Genomic DNA, 27,690 nt, shown 5'->3' with positions numbered 1-27,690 from the left:
CTACTCAACATATCAAATGTCAAGGATACATCTACAGGTCATGACCAACATCCCCCACCCACTCTGATAACCGTAAGACCAAGAGTTCTTCTTATTTTGATTGGACAACCTCCCGTGTTCTAGGTTACCTTGACCTTTTATCTGATGACCTTAATATCAATAGGGGTCATTATGGCCATTTTGTCTAGATACTTTGCGGAACGTTATCTTAACCGTTCTTTATTTATCAATCGGATAAGCTTCATGTGTTCAATGTTTGTCGTGACCTTTGGCCAACTTAATTCAAAGTATAAAGGGGTCATCTGCTGATCATAACCACCTCGTTACCAAATTTAAGGACCTAAGACTCAAGCGTTTTCTACTTTGCAATCGTAGGTGGTTTTTGTTTTTACCGAACGATGGACCGAGTAGTATATCCTATCTTCTTTACAGGAGGTAGGGGGCGTAATGAGCAGTACTTTGTTCGCAATCTTAAGGTATATGCAAACACATTGTATAGCAGAATTGTGTGATTTCCTGTTAATGTATTTGTAATTGAATAAGGTTTATTTCGCAAGTGCGTTTGTCACTGTAATTCTTCCTATTTAAACTAGGACACTTTGATTGTCATATATGTATTTTATTCACTGAAAACACACATGGAATAAATAATATATTGTGTTGTATAAATTGTTAAGACTGAAGTCCAGTAGCCTCTCATTCTATCATTCATTCATTCATTCTTAGATACCTGATAAAGTTAAAGGTATTTGTTCATCATCAGCAATTGTTCTTTTAGGTTCCAAACGCAATCAACATCTGTATATAAATGGGACATAGGACGTTAGCAGTATTAACGGACTTGAATATGGATCTCTGTATGTTTCTGTTCAAACATTACTTGTACACCAAATGCAATATCGTTTGTTTTCCACGGAACAAAATACACTCTTTCGCTTACGACGGTCGACGTAATTCTGTTTCGCTTTCAACGGCAGAGATAAAATTATTTCGTTGTCGATGGTTGAATAATCACTATTTTGTTAACTGGTTTTTGAGATTAATGACAAGTGATCGAACTTTTAAAGGGTTTCAGTATAACTTGGTTTTAATATATGGCTAACATTGAAGACTTGAGTAAATTAAATTGTTAAGATTTTATGAATACTTTCACTTATCAGTTGTTCCTTGATACGGTTATAATTACCGTAAGCAATTCGAATTGTTTCAGACTCACACGGCATTCATTGAGCATATCTAAGCCGACTAAGACTCCAGATTCCATTTTGCATGAAAATGTGTCAAGTGTTTCGTCTACACTGAAGAGTTGCCTAAGGTCAATATTTACGTACTTCTCATACGTGTCATAACATGCATGCCGATAAAGAGTCAAACTCAAAGAAATTCTACTTTGGGATTCCATGGCTGATTCGTCGTTTACAAGAACTTTGAAATTTGCAATTTCGACATCTTCTGGCAAAATATCAATGCCTTTTCTAGCAAAGGAATAGTATGGAGGTATATGTCTCGTCGCGTCCTTAATGCTAAAGGCATATACAGGATGCTGAACAAGACCGTTTTGTAGAATGCTTATTCTAGACAAACTATTATATTCGCCATTGTTTGTTGGTTGCTTCTCCAAGGCTAGGAAGAGGCTTGTTTTCGATAACTTCTTATCATTTACTGGTTCGTTCAAACCTGACATTCTAATAGGACCAGCTCTGTCGATTACAACAGCTAAATTCCCGGGTTTTTGACTTGTAACGCCACGAGCGGCATTTGTAAAGACATTCAACCTTCGTTCATTATCCTGAAGTAAAGCAAAGGAGGTCATCGGATAAACACTAGCACCGAACTGTAATTGCTGTCGATGTTCTCTTTTAGACGGCCACAAGCCATTTATGTCCGTATACAATGTACTATTCAGTTCAGTCTGAATAGCTATGATTAATTCACCTACAAACGCTTTGTTATAATTGAACAGGTGTGATATAACATCGATTTGCAGTAGGCTTCCAAATTGACCTGATGTGTTTGCAAATGTTGCTACCATAGCAATTGTTTCTTGTTTATTTTGCAATCTAAAGACGCACTGTTTAGTTTCTGATATAAAATCAGTCTCAAGTGAAATTAATCGACCATTCATACCCGTAGTAAAACATGAACCAGGTGCATCATAATGCGAAAAGGCAACTTTTAAATTCACACAAACATCATCAACTTTGTTACACAATAGTATAGTTGATCCCGATGATGCGGGAAACGATACTTTAATAAAATTATTTTCACACACATTAGCTGTTTCATCAAGCACATGTTCTCTTAAATCTTGTTTGTTCTTTTTTATCGGTATTTGATTTGACACTTTTAAGTTGTTAACTACTTTAAATATCACCCATCCCAATGCTGGAATATCTACATCGAAAGATATTCTTCGTTTATTTTCGGTTACAATTTTTTCTTGAAAGTCTACTTTACGTCCATGATTGTCCAATACCATCAGACGTTTGTTCCTTTGAACATCTATTTCCATGTTCGTCCCGTGTTTCCTAGTTCTGTGGTAAGAATTCACAAACATTAAACTTACTTCTGCGTCATTTGTATCTGGAAAGTTTATGTTGAAGCCATCAATTAAATGGTTATGTTGGTGTCGATGTGCTAAAGGAACAAAGAATACGTTCCTTGTTACGGCGTGTTGATTTGTTTCAGTTATAAACTGAAGCAAAATAGAAGCTAGGAGATCTTGAGATTGAACAAACGTCTTGAGCAATCGTGTTTCATAGTCTAAAATCACGCGAGCTCTTGACGTTCCCGTAACAGCATCATGGTGTTGAAATAGATTTACTTCATGTCTACAATCAGAAACATTTTTTGTCAAATATTTAAGCCTGTTAATATCAATTTTGTTTCGAGAAAACTTCATTAAAGACAAAGCCAGAAAGCAGTCTGTTGCCGTAACAGACTCTTGTACCTCTCGGCCAAGTCTTTTTAGAAAGGGTCTTGTGGTGAAAGAACCGCTCCAGTAGAAAGGCGAAGATTTGACTTTTAGAGGCATAAAATCTCCAGTAATAATTGGATAGTGTAAATTGGTGTTGGCTTTGTTTGTTTTCATGTCATCGAAGAATTTCTGCAGCGTACCAAATGTGATGTTCGTTTTAAATTTGCTTTGTGAATTGATATACCTCATGAGTATTTGCGTGTTTCGGTACTGTTGATTCCAGTCGGCTTCAGTGTTGTATCTGAAGTCATCTCCCAAAGGCAGAAGAATCTGTTTGTGCTGATAGCCTTCACTCTTTTGATGCAGCGCCTTTACTAGTTTTGTTGCAAAATCATCAAGGTTATTGTACTTATGGTATCGTAAATGAATCGTTTTATTGATCTCTGGTGTGTTCAGATCGGGTAATCGCGCATGATTTGTAAGATCAAGGTCAGAACATACATTTCGGTCTGGGCCGCAGCTATCTGGAAAACTAAGCCATTCATATGGCTCGACCTGCAAAATTGCAATTGCAATTAATCCAGCATTCATATATCTAATAATGAACTTTTTTAAAGGCACACAATATAGGTTGATACATTTTTTTTAAATTAATGCGTAATCGTAATTCCTTTGATTTTATTTGTCAACAAAATATGAATATCATTAAGGTACATATAAAACAAATCATTATTGTTTTGGGGAAGCTTTTTACTGGAATGTTTGTTGCAAAGCTATTTATTAGAAAAAAAAATATTAATGGTTTCATTTTTTCTGTACCTTAATCATACGATTTATTTTGTTCTTATCATATTAGTCAAATAATTTTCAACATATTATTGAATTGAAAGAAAACTTCATGTGTCATTGTACCTTTCATTGTAGCTGGCATTGTACCTGTCAGTGTATCTGTCTTTGTACTTGTCATTGTACCTGTCATTGTACCTGTCATTGTACCTATCATTGTACTTGTCATTGTACCTATCATTGTACTTGTCATTGTACCTGTCATTGTACCTGTCATTGCTCATGTCATTGTACCTATCATTGTACTTGTCATTGTACCTGTCATTGTACTTGTCATTGTACCTGTCATTGTACCTGTCATTGTACCTGTCATTGTATCTGTCATTGTACTTGTCATTGTACCTGTAATTGTACCTGTCAATGTACCTGTCATTGTACTTGTCATTGTACTTGTCATTGTACCTTTCATTGTACTTGTCATTGTACCAATCATTGTACTTGTCATTGTGCCTGTCATTGTACTTGTCATTGTACGTTTCATTGTACCTGTCATTGTACCTGTCATTGAACCTGTCATTTTACCTGTCATTGTACCTGTCATTGAACCTGTCATTGTACCTGTCATTGTACTTGTCATTGTACCTGTCATTGTACCTGTCATTGTACCTGTCATTGTACTTGTCATTGTACCTGTCATTGTACCTGTCATTGTACCTGTCATTGTACCTTTCATTGTACTTGTCATTGTACGTTTCATTGTACCTGTCATTGTACTTGTCATTGTACGTTTCATTGTACCTGTCATTGTACCTGTCATTGAACCTGTCATTGTACTTGTCATTGTACCTTTCATTTTACCTGTCATTGTACCTGTCATTGAACCTGTCATTGTACCTGTCATTGTACCTGTCATTGTACCTGTCATTGTACCTGTCATTGTACCTGTCATTGTACTTGTCATTGTACTTGTCATTGTACGTTTCATTGTACCTGTCATTGTACTTGTCATTGTACGTTTCATTGTACCTGTCATTGTACCTGTCATTGTACCTGTCATTGTACTTGTCATTGTACTTGTCATTGTACTTGTCATTGTACCTGTCATTGTACTTGTCATTGTACGTTTCATTGTACCTGTCATTGTACCTGTCATTGTACCTGTCATTGTACCTGTCATTGTACTTGTCATTGTACTTGTCATTGTACGTTTCATTGTACCTGTCATTGTACTTGTCATTGTACGTTTCATTGTACCTGTCATTGTACCTGTCATTGTACCTGTCATTGTACTTGTCATTGTACTTGTCATTGTACTTGTCATTGTACCTGTCATTGTACTTGTCATTGTACGTTTCATTGTACCTGTCATTGTACCTATCATTGTACTTGTCATTGTACCTTTCATTGTACCTGTCATTGTACCTGTCATTGTACTTGTCATTGTACCTTTCATTGTACCTGTCATTGTACCTGTCATTGTACTTGTCACTGTACCTTTCATTGTACCTGTCATTGTACCTGTCATTGTACCTGTCATTGTACCTGTCATTGTACCTTTCATTGTACCTGTCATTGTACCTGTCATTGTACTTGTCATTGTACGTTTCATTGTACTTGTCATTGTACCTGTCATTGTTCCTATCATTGTACCTTTCATTGTACTTGTCATTGTTCCTATCATTGTACTTGTCATTGTACCTGTCATTGTACTTGTCATTGTACGTTTCATTGTACTTGTCATTGTACCTGTCATTGTACCTGTCATTGTTCCTATCATTGTACCTTTCATTGTACTTGTCATTGTTCCTATCATTGTACTTGTCATTGTACCTGTCATTGTACCTGTCATTGTATCTGTCATTGTACTTGTCATTGTACCTGTAATTGTACCTGTCAATGTACCTGTCATTGTACCTGTCATTGTACTTGTCATTGTACCTTTCATTGTAATTGTCATTGTACCTATCATTGTACTTGTCATTGTAAATGTCTTTGTACCTGTCATTGCTCATGTCATTGTACTTGTCATTGTTCCTATCATTGTACGTTTCATTGTACTTGTCATTGTAAATGTCATTGTACTTGTCATTGTACCTATCATTGTACTTGTCATTGTAAATATCTTTGTACCTGTCATTGCTCATGTCATTGTACCTGTCATTGTGCCTGTCATTGTACTTGTCATTGTACCTATCATTGTACTTGTCATTGTAAATATCTTTGTACCTGTCATTGCTCATGTCTTTGTACCTGTCATTGTGCCTGTCATTGTACTTGTCATTGTACCTGTCATTGTACCTATCATTGTACGTTTCATTGTACCTATCATTGTTCTTGTCATTGTAAATGTCATTGTACTTGTCATTGTGCCTGTCATTGTAAATGTCATTGTACCTGTCATTGTACTTGTCATTGTACTTGTCATTGTGCCTATCATTGTTCCTATCATTGTACTTGTCATTGTACTTGTCATTGTACCTGTCATTGTACCTATCATTGTACGTTTCATTGTACCTATCATTGTACTTGTCATTGTAAATGTCATTGTACTTGTCATTGTAAATGTCATTGTACTTGTCATTGTGCCTGTCATTGTAAATGTCATTGTACCTATCATTGTACTTGTCATTGTACCTGTCATTGTACCTATCATTGTACTTGTCATTGTACCTGTCATTGTAAATGTCATTGTACTTGTCATTGTAAATGTCATTGTACTTGTCATTGTGCCTGTCATTGTAAATGTCATTGTACCTGTCATTTTACTTGTCATTGTACTTGTCATTGTTCCTATCATTGTACTTGTCATTGTACTTGTCATTGTGCCTGTCATTGTACCTATCATTGTACTTGTCATTGTACCTGTCATTGTACCTGTCATTGTACCTATCATTGTACGTTTCATTGTACCTATCATTGTACTTGTCATTGTAAATGTCATTGTACTTGTCATTGTAAATGTCATTGTTCCTATCATTGTACTTGTCATTGTACTTGTCATTGTACCTGTCATTGTACCTATCATTGTACGTTTCATTGTACCTATCATTGTACTTGTCATTGTAAATGTCATTGTACTTGTCATTGTAAATGTCATTGTACTTGTCATTGTGCCTGTCATTGTAAATGTCATTGTACCTATCATTGTACTTGTCATTGTACCTGTCATTGTACCTATCATTGTACTTGTCATTGTACCTGTCATTGTAAATGTCATTGTACTTGTCATTGTAAATGTCATTGTACTTGTCATTGTGCCTGTCATTGTAAATGTCATTGTACCTGTCATTTTACTTGTCATTGTACTTGTCATTGTTCCTATCATTGTACTTGTCATTGTACTTGTCATTGTGCCTGTCATTGTACCTATCATTGTACTTGTCATTGTACCTGTCATTGTACCTGTCATTGTACTTGTCATTGTACTTGTCTTTGTACCTGTCATTGTACTTGTCATTGTACCTGTCATTGTGCCTGTCATTGTACTTGTCATTGTACCTGTCATTGTACCTATCATTGTACTTGTCATTGTACCTGTCATTGTACCTGTCATTGTACTTGTCATTGTACCTATCATTGTACCTGTCATTGTACCTATCATTGTACCTATCATTGTACCTATCATTGTACCTGTTATTGTGCCTGTCATTGTACTTGTCATTGTGCCTGTCATTGTACCTATCATTGTACTTGTCATTGTACTTGTCATTGTACCTATCATTGTACCTATCATTGTACTTGTCATTGTACCTGTCATTGTACCTATCATTGTACTTGTCATTGTACCTGTCATTGTGCCTGTCATTGTACTTGTCATTGTACCTGTCATTGTACCTGTCATTGTACCTGTCATTGTACTTGTCATTGTACCTGTCATTGTACCTATCATTGTACTTGTCATTGTACCTGTCATTGTACCTTTCATTGTACTTGTCATTGTACCTGTCATTGTACCTATCATTGTACTTGTCATTGTGCCTGTCATTGTACTTGTCATTGTACCTGTCATTGTACCTGTCATTGTACCTATCATTGTACTTGTCATTGTACTTGTCATTGTACCTATCATTGTACCTATCATTGTACTTGTCATTGTACCTGTCATTGTGCCTGTCATTGTACTTGTCATTGTACCTGTCATTGTACCTATCATTGTACTTGTCATTGTACCTGTCATTGTACTTGTCATTGTGCCTGTCATTGTACTTGTCATTGTACCTGTCATTGTACCTATCATTGTACTTGTCATTGTACCTGTCATTGTACCTATCATTGTACTTGTCATTGTGCCTGTCATTGTACTTGTCATTGTACCTGTCATTGTACCTATCATTGTACTTGTCATTGTACCTGTCATTGTACCTATCATTGTACTTGTCATTGTACCTGTCATTGTACCTGTCATTGTGCCTGTCATTGTTCCTATCATTGTACTTGTCATTGTACTTGTCATTGTACCTGTCATTGTACCTATCATTGTACTTGTCATTGTACCTGTCATTGTACCTATCATTGTACTTGTCATTGTACCTGTCATTGTACTTGTCATTGTGCCTGTCATTGTACTTGTCATTGTACCTGTCATTGTACCTGTCATTGTACCTGTCATTGTACCTGTCATTGTACTTGTCATTGTACTTGTCATTGTACGTTTCATTGTACCTGTCATTGTACTTGTCATTGTACGTTTCATTGTACCTGTCATTGTACCTGTCATTGTACCTGTCATTGTACTTGTCATTGTACTTGTCATTGTACGTTTCATTGTACCTGTCATTGTACTTGTCATTGTACGTTTCATTGTACCTGTTATTGTACCTGTCATTGTACCTGTCATTGTACCTTTCATTGTACCTGTCATTGTACCTGTCATTGTACTTGTCATTGTACCTTTCATTGTACCTATCATTGTACTTGTCATTGTACGTTTCATTGTACCTGTCATTGTACCTGTCATTGTACCTGTCATTGTACCTGTCATTGTACCTGTCATTGTACCTGTCATTGTACCTGTCATTGTACCTGTCATTGTACTTGTCATTGTACGTTTCATTGTACTTGTCATTGTACCTGTCATTGTTCCTATCATTGTACCTTTCATTGTACTTGTCATTGTTCCTATCATTGTACTTGTCATTGTACCTGTCATTGTACTTGTCATTGTACGTTTCATTGTACTTGTCATTGTACCTGTCATTGTACCTGTCATTGTTCCTATCATTGTACCTTTCATTGTACTTGTCATTGTTCCTATCATTGTACTTGTCATTGTACCTGTCATTGTACCTGTCATTGTTCCTATCATTGTACCTTTCATTGTACTTGTCAATGTACCTTTCATTGTACTTGTCATTGTACCTGTCATTGTACCTGTCATTGTATCTGTCATTGTACTTGTCATTGTACCTGTAATTGTACCTGTCAATGTACCTGTCATTGTACCTGTCATTGTACTTGTCATTGTACCTTTCATTGTAATTGTCATTGTACCTATCATTGTACTTGTCATTGTAAATGTCTTTGTACCTGTCATTGCTCATGTCATTGTACTTGTCATTGTTCCTATCATTGTACGTTTCATTGTACTTGTCATTGTAAATGTCATTGTACTTGTCATTGTACCTATCATTGTACTTGTCATTGTAAATATCTTTGTACCTGTCATTGCTCATGTCATTGTACCTGTCATTGTGCCTGTCATTGTACTTGTCATTGTTCCTATCATTGTACTTGTCATTGTACCTGTCATTGTACCTATCATTGTACGTTTCATTGTACCTATCATTGTACTTGTCATTGTAAATGTCATTGTACTTGTCATTGTAAATGTCATTGTACCTGTCATTGTACTTGTCATTGTACTTGTCATTGTGCCTATCATTGTTCCTATCATTGTACTTGTCATTGTACTTGTCATTGTACCTGTCATTGTACCTATCATTGTACTTGTCATTGTACCTGTCATTGTACCTGTCATTGTACTTGTCATTGTGCCTGTCATTGTACTTGTCATTGTACCTGTCATTGTACCTATCATTGTACTTGTCATTGTACCTGTCATTGTACCTGTCATTGTACCTTTCATTGTACTTGTCATTGTACCTGTCATTGTACCTATCATTGTACTTGTCATTGTACCTGTCATTGTACCTTTCATTGTACTTGTCATTGTACCTGTCATTGTACCTGTCATTGTACCTTTCATTGTACTTGTCATTGTACCTGTCATTGTACCTGTCATTGTACCTTTCATTGTACTTGTCATTGTACCTATCATTGTACTTGTCATTGTACCTGTCATTGTACCTTTCATTGTACTTGTCATTGTACCTGTCATTGTACCTATCATTGTACTTGTCATTGTACCTGTCATTGTACCTTTCATTGTACCTGTCATTGTACCTTTCATTGTACCTGTCATTGTACCTGTCATTGTACTTGTCATTGTACTTGTCATTGTACTTGTCATTGTGCCTGTCATTGTACTTGTCATTGTACTTGTCATTGTACCTGTCATTGTACCTGTCATTGTACCTGTCATTGTGCCTGTCATTGTGCCTGTCATTGTACTTGTCATTGTGCCTGTCATTGTACTTGTCATTGTACTTGTCATTGTACTTGTCATTGTACTTGTCATTGTACCTAACATTGTGCCTGTCATTGTACTTGTCATTGTACCTGTCATTGTACCTATCATTGTACTTGTCATTGTACTTGTCATTGTACCTATCATTGTACCTATCATTGTACTTGTCATTGTACCTGTCATTGTACTTGTCATTGTGCCTGTCATTGTACTTGTCATTGTACCTGTCATTGTACCTATCATTGTACTTGTCATTGTACCTGTCATTGTACTTGTCATTGTGCCTGTCATTGTACTTGTCATTGTACCTGTCATTGTACCTATCATTGTACTTGTCATTGTACCTGTCATTGTACCTATCATTGTACTTGTCATTGTGCCTGTCATTGTACTTGTCATTGTACTTGTCATTGTACTTGTCATTGTGCCTGTCATTGTTCCTATCATTGTACTTGTCATTGTACTTGTCATTGTACCTGTCATTGTACCTATCATTGTACTTGTCATTGTACCTGTCATTGTACCTATCATTGTACTTGTCATTGTACCTGTCATTGTACTTGTCATTGTGCCTGTCATTGTACTTGTCATTGTACCTGTCATTGTACCTATCATTGTACTTGTCATTGTACTTGTCATTGTACCTGTCATTGTACCTGTCATTGTAAATGTCATTGTACTTGTCATTGTGCCTGTCATTGTACTTGTCATTGTACCTGTCATTGTACTTGTCATTGTACCTGTCATTGTTCCTATCATTGTACTTGTCATTGTACTTGTCATTGTGCTTGTCATTGTACTTGTCTTTGTACCTGTCATTGCTCATGTCATTGTACCTGTCATTGTGCCTATCATTGTACTTGTCATTGTACGTTTCATTGTACCTGTCATTGTGCCTGTCATTGTTCCTATCATTGTACCTTTCATTGTACTTGTCATCGTTCCTATCATTGTACTTGTCATTGTACCTATCATTTTACTTGTCATTGTACCTATCATTTTACTTGTCATTGTGCCTATCATTTTACTTGTCATTGTACCTATCATTTTACTTGTCATTGTGCCTATCATTGTGCTTGTCATTGTACTTGTCTTTGTACCTGTCATTGCTCATGTCATTGTACCTGTCATTGTACCTATCATTGTACTTGTCATTGTACCTGTCATTGTACTTGTCATTGTACCTATCATTTTACTTGTCATTGTACCTAACATTGTACCTTTCATTGTACTTGTCATTGTTCCTAACATTGTACCTTTCATTGTACTTGTCATTGTACCTAACATTGTACCTTTCATTGTACCTGTCATTGTACCTTTCATTGTACCTGTCATTGTACCTTTCATTGTACTTGTCATTGTTCCTATCATTGTACTTGTCATTGTACCTTTTATTTTACTTGTCATTGTACCTTTCATTGTACTTCTCATTGTACCTATCATTGTACTTGTCATTGTACCTATCATTGTACCTGTCATTGTACCTTTCATTGTACTTGTCATTGTTCCTATCATTGTACTTGTCATTGTACCTTTCATTTTACTTGTCATTGTACCTATCATTGTACTTGTCATTGTACTTGTCATTGTACCTATCATTGTACTTGTCATTGTACCTTTCATTTTACTTGTCATTGTACCTTTCATTGTACTTGTCATTGTACCTTTCATTGTACTTGTCATTGTTCCTATCATTGTACCTTTCATTGTACTTGTCATTGTACCTGTCATTGTACTTGTCATTGTACTTGTCATTGTACTTGTCATTGTACCTTTCATTGTACCTGTCATTGTTCCTATCATTGTACCTTTCATTGTACTTGTCATTGTACCTGTCATTGTACTTGTCAATGTACCTTTCATTGTACTTGTCATTGTACCTGTCATTGTACCTAACATTGTACCTTTCATTGTACTTGTCATTGTACCTGTCATTGTACTTGTCAATGTACCTTTCATTGTACTTATCATTGTACTTGTCATTGTACCAATCATTGTACTTGTCATTGTACCTGTCATTGTACCTGTCATTGTACCTGTCATTGTATCTGTCATTGTACTTGTCATTGTACCTGTAATTGTACCTGTCAATGTACCTGTCATTGTACCTGTCATTGTACTTGTCATTGTACCTGTCATTGTACTTGTCATTGTACCTATCATTGTACATGTCATTGTACTTGTCATTGTACCTGACATTGTACCTTTCATTGTACTTGTCATTGTACTTTTCATTGTACCTAACATTGTACCTATCATTGTACTTGTCATTGTACTTGTCATTGTACCTGACATTGTACCTATCATTGTACTTGTCATTGTACTTGTCATTGTACATTTCATTGTACCTATCATTGTACATGTCATTGTACTTGTCATTGTACCTGACATTGTACCTTTCATTGTACTTGTCATTGTACCTTTCATTGTACCTGTCAATGTACTTGTCATTGTACCTATCATTGTACCTGTCAATGTACATTTCATTGTACCTATCATTGTACTTGTCATTGTACCTTTCATTTTACTTGTCATTGTACCTTTCATTGTACTTGTCATTGTACCTTTCATTGTACTTGTCATTGTTCCTATCATTGTACCTTTCATTGTACTTGTCATTGTACCTGTCATTGTACTTGTCATTGTACTTGTCATTGTACTTGTCATTGTACCTTTCATTGTACCTGTCATTGTTCCTATCATTGTACCTTTCATTGTACTTGTCATTGTACCTGTCATTGTACTTGTCAATGTACCTTTCATTGTACTTGTCATTGTACCTGTCATTGTACCTAACATTGTACCTTTCATTGTACTTGTCATTGTACCTGTCATTGTACTTGTCAATGTACCTTTCATTGTACTTATCATTGTACTTGTCATTGTACCTATCATTGTACTTGTCATTGTACCTGTCATTGTACCTGTCATTGTACCTGTCATTGTATCTGTCATTGTACTTGTCATTGTACCTGTAATTGTACCTGTCAATGTACCTGTCATTGTACCTGTCATTGTACTTGTCATTGTACCTGTCATTGTACTTGTCATTGTACCTATCATTGTACATGTCATTGTACTTGTCATTGTACCTGACATTGTACCTTTCATTGTACTTGTCATTGTACTTTTCATTGTACCTAACATTGTACCTATCATTGTACTTGTCATTGTACTTGTCATTGTACCTGACATTGTACCTATCATTGTACTTGTCATTGTACTTGTCATTGTACATTTCATTGTACCTATCATTGTACATGTCATTGTACTTGTCATTGTACCTGACATTGTACCTTTCATTGTACTTGTCATTGTACCTTTCATTGTACCTGTCATTGTACTTGTCATTGTACCTATCATTGTACCTGTCAATGTACCTGTCATTGTACCTTTCATTGTACCTTTCATTGTACCTGTCATTGTACTTGTCATTGTACCTATCATTGTACCTATCATTGTACTTGTCATTGTTCCTTTCATTGTACCTGTCATTTTACTTGTCATTGTACCTGTCATTGTACCTGTCATTGTACTTTTCATTGTACTTGTCATTGTACTTGTCATTGTACCTGTCATTGTACCTGTCATGTGATCATGCCTTTGGCAGGCTCATGCTTGGAAACCGAATATGATTTCTTATCGTTTGAAAGAGTAATTCGCGTTAATTATCAATAATTGTAATAAATGGCCGAAAGTGTATAATATCACGATCGTATAAGGCCTATAGGTCAGTTGTTCTTGCGTTTATTTGTCATTTATTTCAGCTTAAATCATACGAGTATTTTTGCAAATATTGAAGGCAAAAAAGGATTGTTTGTAATATTATTTTTTGTATAATGTTTACAAATCCTTAACCGCTAAAAATCAACAACACTAAAACTGATAACATAGTAATATGAGGTGCATAGGCGTCCACTTTTCACATGTAACACCTTCACAAATTACATAAACTTTGTCATTTAATGTTTTGGATATCGCGTCATCCAATTCTTTAAATGACCCCATGTTTCACTGATCAACAGGCAGTAAACCCCATATTCATGTAAAGTGATAACTGTATGATGTCTTTTTAATGGTGTGTTTGGCTTTTTTTTTTGCTTTTCACTTTTTTATCACCATAAACTGTAAACGCAAACGCAAATAACATGGAACTTAATATGAATTATATATTTATTATCACTTGTCCCTGAAAAAAGAGTTCGTTAATGCATAAGGCATATGATTAAGTGTCTGTGTCCACTATGTTTTTTAAATGTAAATAGTTGGTAGGCAACATGTTTTCTCTTAAGTTATATAGGCGTGTTGCCTACTGCTCCATTGTATATAACCGTTCTGGTATTATATGCGTTATGAAGAAAAAAAAGTACATAAGAACTAAAACAAACAGATATATAGGAAGGAGAAATAGAAAGAGATAGGTTAACTGAGTGGAAAGAAACACATAAACAGATTATATTCACCTGCACGAAAGTATCGTGTTCACCGCTTTTATCCCATTCCTGTCGCCACCAGAAGTTCATTAACCGGTTTGTCATCATAAACGCCTTGATTCCATGATGTAACCGCTTTAACACAGCATTTCGAATCCCATAGTGGTGTTGCATATAGGCGGCACCAGGAGACAAGGTGAACTACGGAACATTAACAGATAAATACAATATTGCAGAACGATCATTTGACAGCCAAACAACACCAACAGTATTAAACATACGTTTCGGTTTAATTAAAAGCAAAAGTGACATTAATCATGTTGGTAAAACGCTTTCAATGTCCCCCGTTACAGCTTAAAGCGACACTCTTATTCAAAATCAATACATATGTATAACAAACATAATTTTTGAGTGACAAATCTGTAAGTACTTACTAAATAATGCATTTATTGAACATATTAATTACTGATAACAAGATTGTAACCGTTTATTTAATAGCTGAAAACCATAACATATTAAATGATTGGTAAACGCTAAAATATTTACTGTCATCTACTATCGTCTCATAAGGTAGACATACCGTGTTTTTCTGTCCCTTTCTTTCGAATTAAACTCGGTTTCCTTCATAAGAATCATTGTTTTCGAAATGTATTCATCCTTTCTGGTATATTTAAACAATTGTATTAATTGTGGTAAATCTTATTTGGGAGTAGTAGTGAATCTTTAAGCGAGATGAATGTCCAAAGGTAAGGGTTAGATCTTATGTTTAAGCTCACTAAGTCATGTTATATGTTTTCAAGGGACAAGAGAAATATGTTTAAAAGTCACATACAGTAGAACCCCGTTGGCTCGAACTCGCTTGGCTCGATTTACGCGTTGGCTCGAACTGGATGTTAAGGACATATTTCATACTACTGAAAGTAAGCTTTCACGCTTGGATCGAATTTCCCAAAGATCGCGGTTGTTTTCGCTGGTCCCTTGGAGTTCGAGCCAACGGGCTTCGACTGTAATTCTAACAATAAATATATTTAATGCGTTCAAGAAATTAGCATAACCGAAACAAGATCTGTATAAGCATGTTCAGATTTGACCCCAAATAGCAGTTTTAACTGACATTCATTTAATATTGATCCACTTTGACATTTTGTAAAGTCACACTGATCAAATAAAATAATTGAAAGTGATAGTTATCGATAACGTCATTTAAATAACATCAAACGCATAATTTGTTGTACCAATGGTCTTCCGAAGATGTTGCGTTCAGCGAGAAATTAATACATGTACAAGGTGCATTTAAGGTATTGTACGAGGAATGTAAATATTAAATATTAAGGAAAACCAATCAATTATTGAGATTATGTTTAAAATACTATATTATATATTTATCCATATGCAATACTCAATACAAATACATAATACCTGATCCAGGCCTAAAGAAATATCTGACAATGTTCCAATGTTACGCTTGACCCAATTCCGGCCTTCGGACAGTTGGTCAAGGTAGGCAGTGTAAGGGACAGACGCCTCATCTGCTACCACCCAACCCCCGGGGGATATCTCAAGTCGGCCCTCTACAAATGTATAAATGACATCAATAATGCCCGTATTTAGCATACCTACACGGTTATTATCGTGCCCATTTCTTGTGAGTATGTGTATGCCACATGTTAATTTGCCATATCACTCCTTAGATATGCTTTAGTGATTCTTTTTAGTATAGTGGCCGATTAATTTTACAGCCCAGTCACTGAATTCTGATTCTGCTTTTCAAATCAAGATAAATCTAATATCGTTTTTAAATACGGCCCAAGTTGAATTGCATAAATCCCTGAAAGGGACTTGCTTTTGATCTTTTTTTATCAAATATAGGTTTTCCAGGGAATGCATTAAAATATACTTTTTTAATTATTATTTTACTCTATGATTTCGAAATTGCATAAACAATACAATTTTTCAAAATAATTTGATTAAAGTGATTAAAGTGGGATGCGAACCCTAATGTCAAAAAATAGTAAACCGATGCCTTATCAATTAGGCCATAAAGAACAACAATGATGAATAGTTTGACATTTTAAAAATACATTAATAACATCAAGTGCTTATGTTAATCAAGTGCTTATGTTAATCAACTATTCACGCACCAATTAAATCGCCCAGTACCGTTTATAACGCGATTAAAAACTGTGCTCTTCAAAGACGATATTTGAGCAAACAGCAACTTATTCTTATAAAATAGTATTTCGTTAAATTTGCTTTACTACATTTCACACCGAAACATCATGTTTGCTCATTGCCCCACGGCCTTTATACATTTGAAATACACTTTGATATTATGTGGTATATATCATGTGCCGGAGGCCTTATATTATACCTTACATAAATGTGTCCCTTCTTGTATATATATATATATATATATATATAAAGTCGATCGGCCCGTTTACCATTATATTCTAATAAAAATCCAGTTTTATAACGTCAGCGGTCCATATCATATTTTTGGCCGGTCCGGACCTCGCCAAAAATGTAATATGGACAGGTGACGTCATACAACTGGTAAGTGCGGCTTTCTAATTCCACAACGGCGAAAATTAGTCGCAAGTAAACTTTATTAGCTCTGTTCAATAAAACACATCTAAAGCGCTTTAAAAGTATTTAATGGTAATATACACTTTCGGTGGCTGACTGGCCGGTCCTTATAATGCCATAAGACCCTCAGTGCTGTGTAATATTTCTTAAATATTCTTCGCGTTGTTGTAAAAGATGTGAATAGACCTTCACTCGCATGCGCATTCATTTAGTACCTTTCACCAGCTGTTTCAGAAGCTCACGAGTGGCTGCCGTTTGGTCCTCCCACCATTCTTGTAGAAAACAAATTTCAGTCCAGACAAATGTAGCATCTCTATGGTTGAAAATATGAGAAATATATGCATTGTAATAATCAAAGCATCTTCGGAACAATCGCCCAATTTATTCGGAATTGGAATAATAATACACTGTCAAATTGTTGCAGATAATTATTAAGCATCAACAAACAACACCTAAAATTAAAATAAACCTCCCGAAAAAATACATGCATAGAAATATCTATTTAAAACAACATAAACATCGATTAAAAACAAAACAAAACGCACAATGCGGAATTTATGTATTTAGCGAGGACTACTTTCTACATGGCGTCTCGAGGTATGAAAGGGAGATCATTAGAAAGCAAGCACAATAAACATACAATGTATGTAACTATTAAATAAAAGCTTAAAATCTGAACACTTCTAACAAATGTAATTTGTCAGGAGCACCCGTTTAAATGACATTTACAGGATGGTGATCTCATCGGGTGTCTAAAATAACCTCTTTTGAACTAGTCCCTGAAATACCCTTATTCGTCCTCATACCTCATGTTCTAATTATCAAAATATGAAGGTGAAAACCTTGCCAAGTCTGTTTGCATGGGCAACAACCTCAGTCGGTGTGTCAAAATGCATAATAATCAGTGTTTTCGAGATCTAGTCAATACATCGAAAACTACAAACCAAGTAGTCGTAAACCCTGTTTAGAGGCGCAAGGCAATGGGCACACACGACCAAACTCCAATATATTATATTAAATTGATTGAACACCGCCTTTTGTTTGCTATGTGTATTACTAGGGTACTCCACTCCCGTTCCGCCTTACTTCGCCTGTAGGATAACAAGATGTTTGATACGTGCATTATGACTGACCTGAACTCGTTCATTTTCTTCGTCAGTAGATCCAAAATGTGTCTTGTAAACTCATTATAGTATTCGCGATATGTTTTTACGTAGCCTGCATCGTTATGAGAATGGAAAAATACATATACTTGTAAACAATCGTTATCCTCGAAACCACCATTCCTTGAAACATTGGGTAAGGGCTGTATTTGCGCGTTAACCTTCGTTTCAATATTACCAGTAAGCCATGATAAGTTCTCGGAGTCAATAGCATTCTGCGAGTTCAACCGATTCATAAATTCATTTGCCCTTATATGAATGTTCGAGTCTTTTCTAACATCATCCTTGTTCTTCAAACGGTCGATATCGTTATGTATTCCTGTCACTTTTTTAATGTTAAAATAATGAGCGGTATATTGAACACTTCTGTAGAAAAAGTTAACATACAATTGGATACCTATTGTAAAAACAAGTAAAAATCCGAGAACAATCACACTGTTCCTCCGGAACGACATTATTAGCAGTTATATTTCATTTGATATAACGCAACTTAATAAATAAAATCTTAAACATTCATTGGGTAAAGGCAATGTATATGTGATACGACTTCCCATTGAGTTATTGATTTCAATATAAAACGTATGTATACATATGAAGCCAAATTCCCTCGAGGACAGTACGAATATAGCTAATTAAATAATTTGTTAAAGGGACACACAACAATATCAAATATGATTTCTTTTAGCTCTTTTTTCCCGACGGCTGAAACCTCCATACAAAATGTTAAATCACACAAGTGAGTTTGTTTCCTGCTTAAAAATCCTAAATGATGTCCGCATGGAAATAAACCTTTTTAGACACATATTATATCTTAAAATGCCTCTCACACATATGCAGTTGTTGAAAAATAATAATAATAATAATAATAATAATAATAATAATAATAATAATAATAATAATAATAAAAATAATAACAATAATACATATGTTTTTATGATAAGCAATAGGAATAATAAACTAATGCAACCCACCCATTCGTATACATAAATATAATGGTTGATTCCCCTTATGTGGTCGGACATGTACTCCTGGTAAAACCTAACTAAATTATTTTTGAAATTACTTTATTGCGGATGATGATTGGTCTGTAAAAACAAGCACGTCTCTTTTAGAATTATTCAAGTTAAGTCTCTCATTTGTCATTTGCTATACTAACTTAAAAATGTCGGAAATAATTTATTTTCATAATACCCTACACAAAGTTCAAACTATTTTTATTTCACTATGAATAGATTAGGAAGTGGATTGTAGTTAGAAAATGACTTAGGATGTTTTATGAATACCGACCCTGGGCCTTTTTCTCCTCGTCATCCTTAGTTCTGAAGCATCTTCTGCCGCTAATCACTCAGAAATATTCATTAAAATGTCAGTGCTTATGAGGTAAGAAGCACATTAAGCAGAATTGTCTTAAATTTTGACTGGAATATATGTTGTCATTGGGATATAACACTGAAAACATATCAACTGACGTACCTTTACAAAAAAATGTATATTTTTAAAAAGTTGCTACCATCTGCAATAAGGGAAGACACCTTGACAGGGGTGATTGGCTTTTATACATAGGCTAAACGTACTGACCTGAATGAACATTAGCGCACGTCTGATATAACCCACAGTCGTGTAACAACTATATATTGTTGAGAAGGCAAAACAATCTCACTTTTAACAATTTGACCGAAATATTCGGAAAACTAACTCTTCTTTTGACTTTTGAAACATGTTGAGAGCTGTGTTATGGAATTTCTCAAAAGCCTTTGACTATGAATGGCATATAGGTAATCTCTTCACCATTCGCCAAGTAGTATCAAACGCTCCCTACTTTCCATGCTTACAGATTAAGTGATATAATGTAGTCAGTTATTTTTCAGTTATCATCTCTGACACAGTCTCAATATCATCTGGAGTACCGCTAGGCTCTATCCTATGACGCCTTCTTTTCGTAGCCTGTAACAACGGTACCGTTCGTGAAAAAAACAGTCACCTATTAGACTCTTTGCAGATGACACGTCTATATATTATCAGTCACGATCCTATTTCTTTTGCTGATCAACTTAACAACGACATTAGTGTGGTCCAATCATTTGCGGATGAAGGTGACTGGTATCCTTTAACCTACGAAAACTGGAATCGCTCAACTGTTACAAGAATGGTTCAATTCTTCACTACTTTCATGAAAGGTACATTGTCTTTGAAATTCAGCTATTATTTTCGCCATTTATTAGAAATCTGAACCTCAGGATGTTGGTAATGTTAGTCCTAGAAAGAATCTTAAATAGATAAATGTTGAACTTTTAGTATTGTTTCACCTCATTTCAGTCTGGTTTTATTCAAACTTGGTTCTATACATCAAACCTTCCTTCTTGTTCTCAATAATGGTAAAGAGAGTTGCATTAGGCATTATGTCTGAGATATGATATGACACCGTCTCAACATCTGGTAGAGTACCTAAAGACTTTTCAATCATTTTTTTTGTTTATAATAAAGACACTATTTGTGAGAAACAATTACTAGTAGTTTTAGACTTTGCAGATGACACGGATTTATCTATTTTCGTTGAAAATATTATTTCTGCTTCAGTTCAACTTATCATTAGTTTTGTCAAACGTAGTCTGCGCCTAAAGTTAACTGCTATAGTTTCCTCAAAACCAGCAAAAATGACACGTTCATTTTCTTTGGAAATCCAAATACTCATATGCACCCACATATATACATGAACGGCAGCCAGATCGTTTAAACAACATAGTCATTTACTAAGTGTAAGAGTGAGAGATCATGCCACGCTGGAAATAGCTTGAGTTATTGAGTTATTTATCTCAATATGGATAAGTTCAAATAAATCCTTTATATCTCATTTAATTTTTACGTGTACGTTAAAATATTGGTATGTCCATCAGCCCAGCGACTTATCAGCAGCTGATAGAGGGGTGTTTCGGACACCTGAACATGAGTATCTGCGTCATACATCTGAATGACCTGATCACATTAACCGGTACGTACGAGGACTACTTGAGACGAATAGACATCTTATTTACAAGGCTTACGGAGTGAGGGCTGAAGTTATCACCACAAAAGTGTTTCTTTATTCAGGAGCAGGAATCTTTTCTTGGCCACGTAGTCACTGAAGAAGATATTGAGACAGACCCTGCAAGGTGCTTGACTGACCAGCTCCCAATAATGCAGACTAATTGCGCTTGTTTCTACCATCTTCTGGGTATTTTATGCGCTTTATGAATGCCTTCGCCTGTTATTTTGAAATTTGCCTCTTGCTTAAATTTGTAAATATTGCCAAAAAGAAACACTGGTTTTTAGGCCGATTTTACTCAAAGTATATGCTTGTTTAAACCTAGTCTAACATATCTTGTCGGGAGGGGACACCTCCCCTATTAATCAAGTAATAATTGAATTATTTTTTCACTTATGATAATCATATTCTGCAACTTCCTGCTGGATTTTTAATTCGGTGTTATATTGGTGTTTTATCCTTTGTAGAGATGGGGAGTCACCACTACAATCACCGCCGTGAAATATATATATTAATTTAATACATAATTTCACACTTACTGTCTCCTGAGCACTGCAAACAACTGGTCAATCAAATTGTGGTTTCTGCCAATCCATCACTGGGGTTTTGGCGCCATTCCAATACTGCATCTTCTGGGCCATAGGAAGAAAGAAGCTGAAACGGAATCTTATATTTTTTTACAAACATTTGTTTTAAATAAAATGGCAACACTGAGCAGTTTTATATATTAAAGTTATGATTGTTAATCCCATGCATATCAAGCAACATCCACACAGATTCACCATACCATTTGTAATTGACGTATTACAATGGTGAATTATTTAGTTGTTTACTTCAGACCAAATTCTTATAAGAAGCCTCACAAAAACAAGGGTGATCATTCATTGTTTGAGTCATTATTTAATATAATAGTTTTCTCCCTTGAATGACCCATTAATTACCTCTATAACCACATAAAGAAAGCAAAGGTTGGCAGACCAGTGTAAAATATTGTGTCCTTGTCATCATCCTTAGAATTGTTGACGCCAAACTCAAACATCTTCAGCTCTTTCCTCAATTTTTCGTTCTCCTCCCTCAGCTGTTGAATCTCTTCTACCAGAGGGTCTGTGTCATACTGCGAGCCTGTGGAATATATACTACAATAAATCAAGTACACATATCTACAACTTGAATCGTTGTGCTTAATTATTATACACATGCATTAGAACTTTAAACAGATTATTTTACAATGTTGTTTTATGTTGCATTGAATAGTGTAATTATTAATATTTGAGTAACATGTATCATTACTTCAGTTTTGTATGACAATCCTGGAAAACAAAAAATAAGCAGTAATGTTATCATTAATTTAGCAACATATACTGTCATGCTGCAGCACAGCTTTCCCAGCAGTGTGGTCATATCAATCAGATTAGCCATGGTCCTGGGTTTAAAACATAACCAAAAATGTTTTTACACAAATTCTAATGAAAGCAAAAACTTTATAGATATTAAATAATCCTATGAGATACTATTTTTAATAATTGAAACAATTACACTGATATTAAGCACCTTTATCTTTTGTGAAAGTGATGGATATATAATCATGGTACTGCATGGAACATGCCTGGGCATGTTCATCAACATCGTTTTGCCATCTCCGCAGTATGTGTGTTTCACAGTGGACATCTGGAGCAAGCTGTCATTCTTTCATCGTGAGTCATAGTAGCAGCTTAAAATGTCTGTATGATAAATCAAACGTGAATGATTCAAAAGAAAATCAATGTATCCTACATTGTAAGACCGAAACTGCCTATTTAAACCGTTAATACTGGAATAAAAATGAACAATAGTGGCAATATATATCCTGAGAAGTATTGCGATATTTCATTGGTCAACTTCGAGCAAGTTTTAAGCTAAATCTGTCTGTCTGCCTGCCTGCCTGCCTGCCTGCCTGGCTGCCTGCCCGCCTTCCTGCCTGCCTGACCGCCAGTCTGTCTGCCTGCCAGTCTGTCTGCCTGCCAGTCCGTCCGTCCGTCCGTCCGTCCGTCCTTCCGTCCGTTCGTCCATCCGTTCGTTTGTCTGTCTAAATGTCTGTCTGTCTGCCTTTTTCGGGGCATGACTTGAAAGTATTTGATCTTTGTTATCTTTGTTTAAAGGCTTCATTCCAAGCAAACAATTGCCTTCCGACGTAGCATTTATGACGCAATTTATCACGTGGTATACATACAATGTTTATGATATTCTATATACGAAGTAATTACAGCAATACAATTAAATCTACAGGTGTGGACAATTTTAAAACACAAATTATAACACAAATTAGTTTAGCTAAAACCTGGGTTACGAGAAACTTCACCGATGTTATCAAACCGAAAACCGGGTTATTGCTTGAATGTGTTCATCAAGAATGCAATTTATGAAAATTGATGAACATAGCTAAAATAAGTTTCGTCCAAACATACTTTTACGGACAGATTAACTGAAAATTAATCCGTTAAACAACATAATAATGCCGATATCAACAGGAAATCCAGCCTTATTATATGGCATTCTACTTCTGACTCGTTCGTTGATCTATATATTTATCATTTGTCTAAATAGCCAAATGTTTACTGGTTCATAATAACATCCGCTGTTTCGCTAAATGTTTAGTTGTGACTAGAATACATATTATGTTTTTGCTTTCTTCATTTTTTGAACATGATTTTGGTTTCGGAAAATGTGGCAAAACTACTTATTTACTAACACGAAATGACAACAGTGCAGAAAAAAAGCAAAACAGATGGATGCATTAGATATTGTTCCCTCTTGAAAACGCAGATGAGTAACCCATTGCGTACAATGGTTTCACGGATACGGCATCACGGCGTACACATGTAATAAAAAAGAACTTACAATAAGGCTCATTCTTTTATTAGAACACAGTCATTGGTTGTCGGTTTTCTACAGTGCATTATGTTTTGTTGAGCTTTGGTTTGTTCATTTTCTTAATTGATTCAAGAGTACTGTTTTGTTTTCTTATAAATAAACATTCCTCAGCAGCCATTTGTGTAGTACTGGTTAATTGCTTGATTTCGTTAACTTAGACGAAATGTTTACCCATTGGTCAAAGTGTTTCCAAAATCACTGTTGGCCAATCCAGTTGCTTGTATATGCAATATACCTAAAGTATTTGAATTAAAAATGATTAAAGTTGTCTATTTTAATATCATTGTCCCCTTTAACTAGTAAAGTTTTAATTGATCGATACTGCTGTATACCTTGTTTAAGCAATAAACACACCACATGTTAATACATGTCATTGAGTTTTAAGTTAGAAACAGTTTACCTGACTGTTCTTCTAAAATCAAAGCACCAAAAACGCTGAGAGACTTGGAGAACGTTAAGTTGGTGTCGAGAGTAATGAAAAGGTTCATTTAATGAACATATGGTACCTTTATAATTTCATTTGATGTGGTTTACATTCGCAACGGTCCTGAGATGAAATTTGTATCAAAAACTCCGTCATTGTTTTGAAGTATGGCAACGGAAAATGCGCAAATGCAATGGAAATAGCATTTTATGGTTTACGACTATGTTATTGAGCGTAATGGAATATACCTCGTTATTTTAAATATGAAGAGAAAGGCTTCTTTTACTGTGATAAGGATGCAAAACGTTCTTTTTCATCAATCTAATTAAAGTAACATCCCAATATTCTTTTTTTATATTTTTATTTACTTATGACATTCACTCGGATTAGTCTTTTCATTGGGTCGGACGGGTTCTGATAAGTTGACAATAGTGCCATAAATTCATGATTTTGACGTCGTTGTTTGAAGTAAGTAATACGCCTCAAACTGAATATTATGTCACGGAAAAGACAACTTATGACTGTCATTTCTCTGATATAATGGTCAGTTTTGGCCTTCCACCCTGACATAAATATTATATAATTCAATGTTCTTATGAGTATAATATTATAATTTAAATTTCCACCATCATTCATTTGTCATAATCACCCAATGACTAAAAGTTTCGAAAACAAAATCGCGAGATTATGGTTACTAAACTGTAATTGATAATTTCAGAAAGCATAATAGTTATTTGATATATTTTGACTGGAATTTTTAAAAGTCTTTCAGAATGATTGAATTTATAGAATTACAAAATTCTGAACACTTTTCTTAGATATTGTTTAGGTAAGTATGCTATAAGTTATATTGCTTCATACCATGTCTAGATGTGTGTTAGTTATTTTATTTTACATAATTGTAGTGGTTATTTCACTCTCCCATATATAATTTCTACTTCCATGCGTTTATTTTATTGTTGAAAGAATAACAGTACATGTTCAAGTTAAAGATAAACGTTCAGTTCAGTTTTTTTCTGGTGATCTTAAACGTTGTATGTGATGCGTAAAAACGAAGAACAAAGCAAACATGCCTGACATTAACACTATGCATAATAAAAACAAATTTGGACTCATATTAATACTAACTTTTTCGCAACACAGACTATAAAAATTAAGAATGGAGAAATAAAAGTTTTTTAATGAGTTTTCCCTTGGGCTTAAATTAATCCCACATTTTGAAATATTTATAGTTGATTGCTTGCACGATTTATGGATTGACATGCGTTGTTCATACATAATCAATTGTTTCAACGCATCATACATAATCAATAGTATTAACGCAAACCAAATGTAAAGTAAGCTATGCTTTACACAAACAGAAGTCATGGGCCTCTTTACTTCCCCAAACCCTAAGACCGCAACACCTCCACCCCTGAGTTATTCCCATATATGTCACGGTATACCTCTGTCTGTCACAAAAGATTCAAACCAGCCCTCACTGTGCATCGAGAAAGGTTATCACCTTGTCCTTCACTTTCGCAGTTCCTAGGAAACAAAGTAGTATAGCATACGTAATTTCTACAAAAAAAAACTGATTGTGGGTTGTGTGCGGTGGTGTTTTTTGTCCGCCTCCGTATTTATTTCGTTCATATCAATTGATTTACACCACACTTCTGCATGGAACGAGAATATGTATAACTACAGAATTAACGGAATTATCTTTTACAATAAGTAAACCAGTTTTCCTAAAGATGTACAGTACCAGTTTTATAAATCCATTTGATGTTTATAAAAGATAAACCAACCCTATTGTACTTTGGTAAACAGACATAAATGGCTAAGTCTTTGATTATGTTGATGTTGTCGTTCTAAAACCATAAATGCTTACTTGATACAATAGCGATTCACGTCATTCAATACGCCTAAATACGTTCATTCAGTAGCGCTTTGACCAGGATCTATCTGCTAATGGTGTTTTATTTACAAGCTGCTGTCTTTGTTTTGGTAGGGTCAACGTTTGTGACACTTGATTTCAAACGGCACGACTTGTTAGTTATACATCACGTCTCGCGCTAGCTCTAAGCTATGCCAATCTCCACCTATCTTTTTCAAATACTCTTGATCATAAAAATAAACCTTTTATTGTATATTATCGGTAAATATATTAGTTTATTCGTATGTTATGTTCTTATAAGGATTGGGTGTATTAAAATTTGGTATCGGTACTTCCTTAAATACATTGTATGTCATATTAAATCATGTTTGATTCCGTCTAAAGTATGCCCAATATTGAAGGGCCAAGATCCACCGTATCAGATCAATTACAAAACATTGTTTGTTAACATAGTCGGGGCCCGCCGCCCATCCAATTCAACCAGTGCGCGGTTTCCCTCTTCTGATTTCCGGCCATAAACTTTATATTAAGGAATACCTAATACCAATACGTTATGGTGTCCTAAACAGTATATTCATACAGAGCGTGTACACTGGGGTCATCTGATCATCAAATGTATCGTGCTATCTTTATTTTTTTCTATCGATTATGTCATTTTTGTTTTTTATAAAATACGTATTCTCAATTTCATAGTGTGATTTGTAATGTTACACATTGAGTATATGTATTTGTAGCTTAAAATTATACATGAAAGTCGAGCATACCCTGGTTCTGCTGAGTATATGTTTAATCATTAATGTCATCAAACAATTGCAACCCTTAACATGCATGTAATGAAAATCCCGCAGTCTTTAAATAACATTTGTAGCTCTTTCGTATTAATCATCACATGGTATTCAAAACCAATACACCTTGAGTATTTGCCAGCTGTATACTATAAATAGCCAAGATAAATATAAACATAATTATGTCAACGTTGACGGAAAC

The 27,690-nt window shown here is 35.1% G+C and overlaps 1 protein-coding gene across 1 annotated transcript; it reads right to left on the bottom strand.

Moving 5' to 3' along the window:
- Positions 1-2,562: 2,562 nt before the first annotated feature.
- On the bottom strand, positions 2,563-18,900 carry LOC128202879 (alpha-mannosidase 2-like). Its single transcript, XM_052904049.1, has 6 exons — positions 18,442-18,900; positions 17,524-17,621; positions 16,142-16,293; positions 14,753-14,923; positions 2,951-3,472; positions 2,563-2,583 (listed from the first exon to the last, which is right to left on the bottom strand). The coding sequence occupies exons 1-6, from the start codon at positions 18,705-18,707 to the stop codon at positions 2,563-2,565; spliced, it is 1,230 nt and encodes a 409-aa protein (XP_052760009.1). The 5' UTR covers positions 18,708-18,900.
- Positions 18,901-27,690: the final 8,790 nt, after the last annotated feature.

The sequence above is a fragment of the Mya arenaria genome, chromosome 9, assembly GCF_026914265.1.
Source record: "Mya arenaria isolate MELC-2E11 chromosome 9, ASM2691426v1".
NCBI lineage: Eukaryota > Metazoa > Mollusca > Bivalvia > Myida > Myidae > Mya > Mya arenaria.
This window is presented reverse-complemented; position numbering and strand designations above follow the sequence as displayed.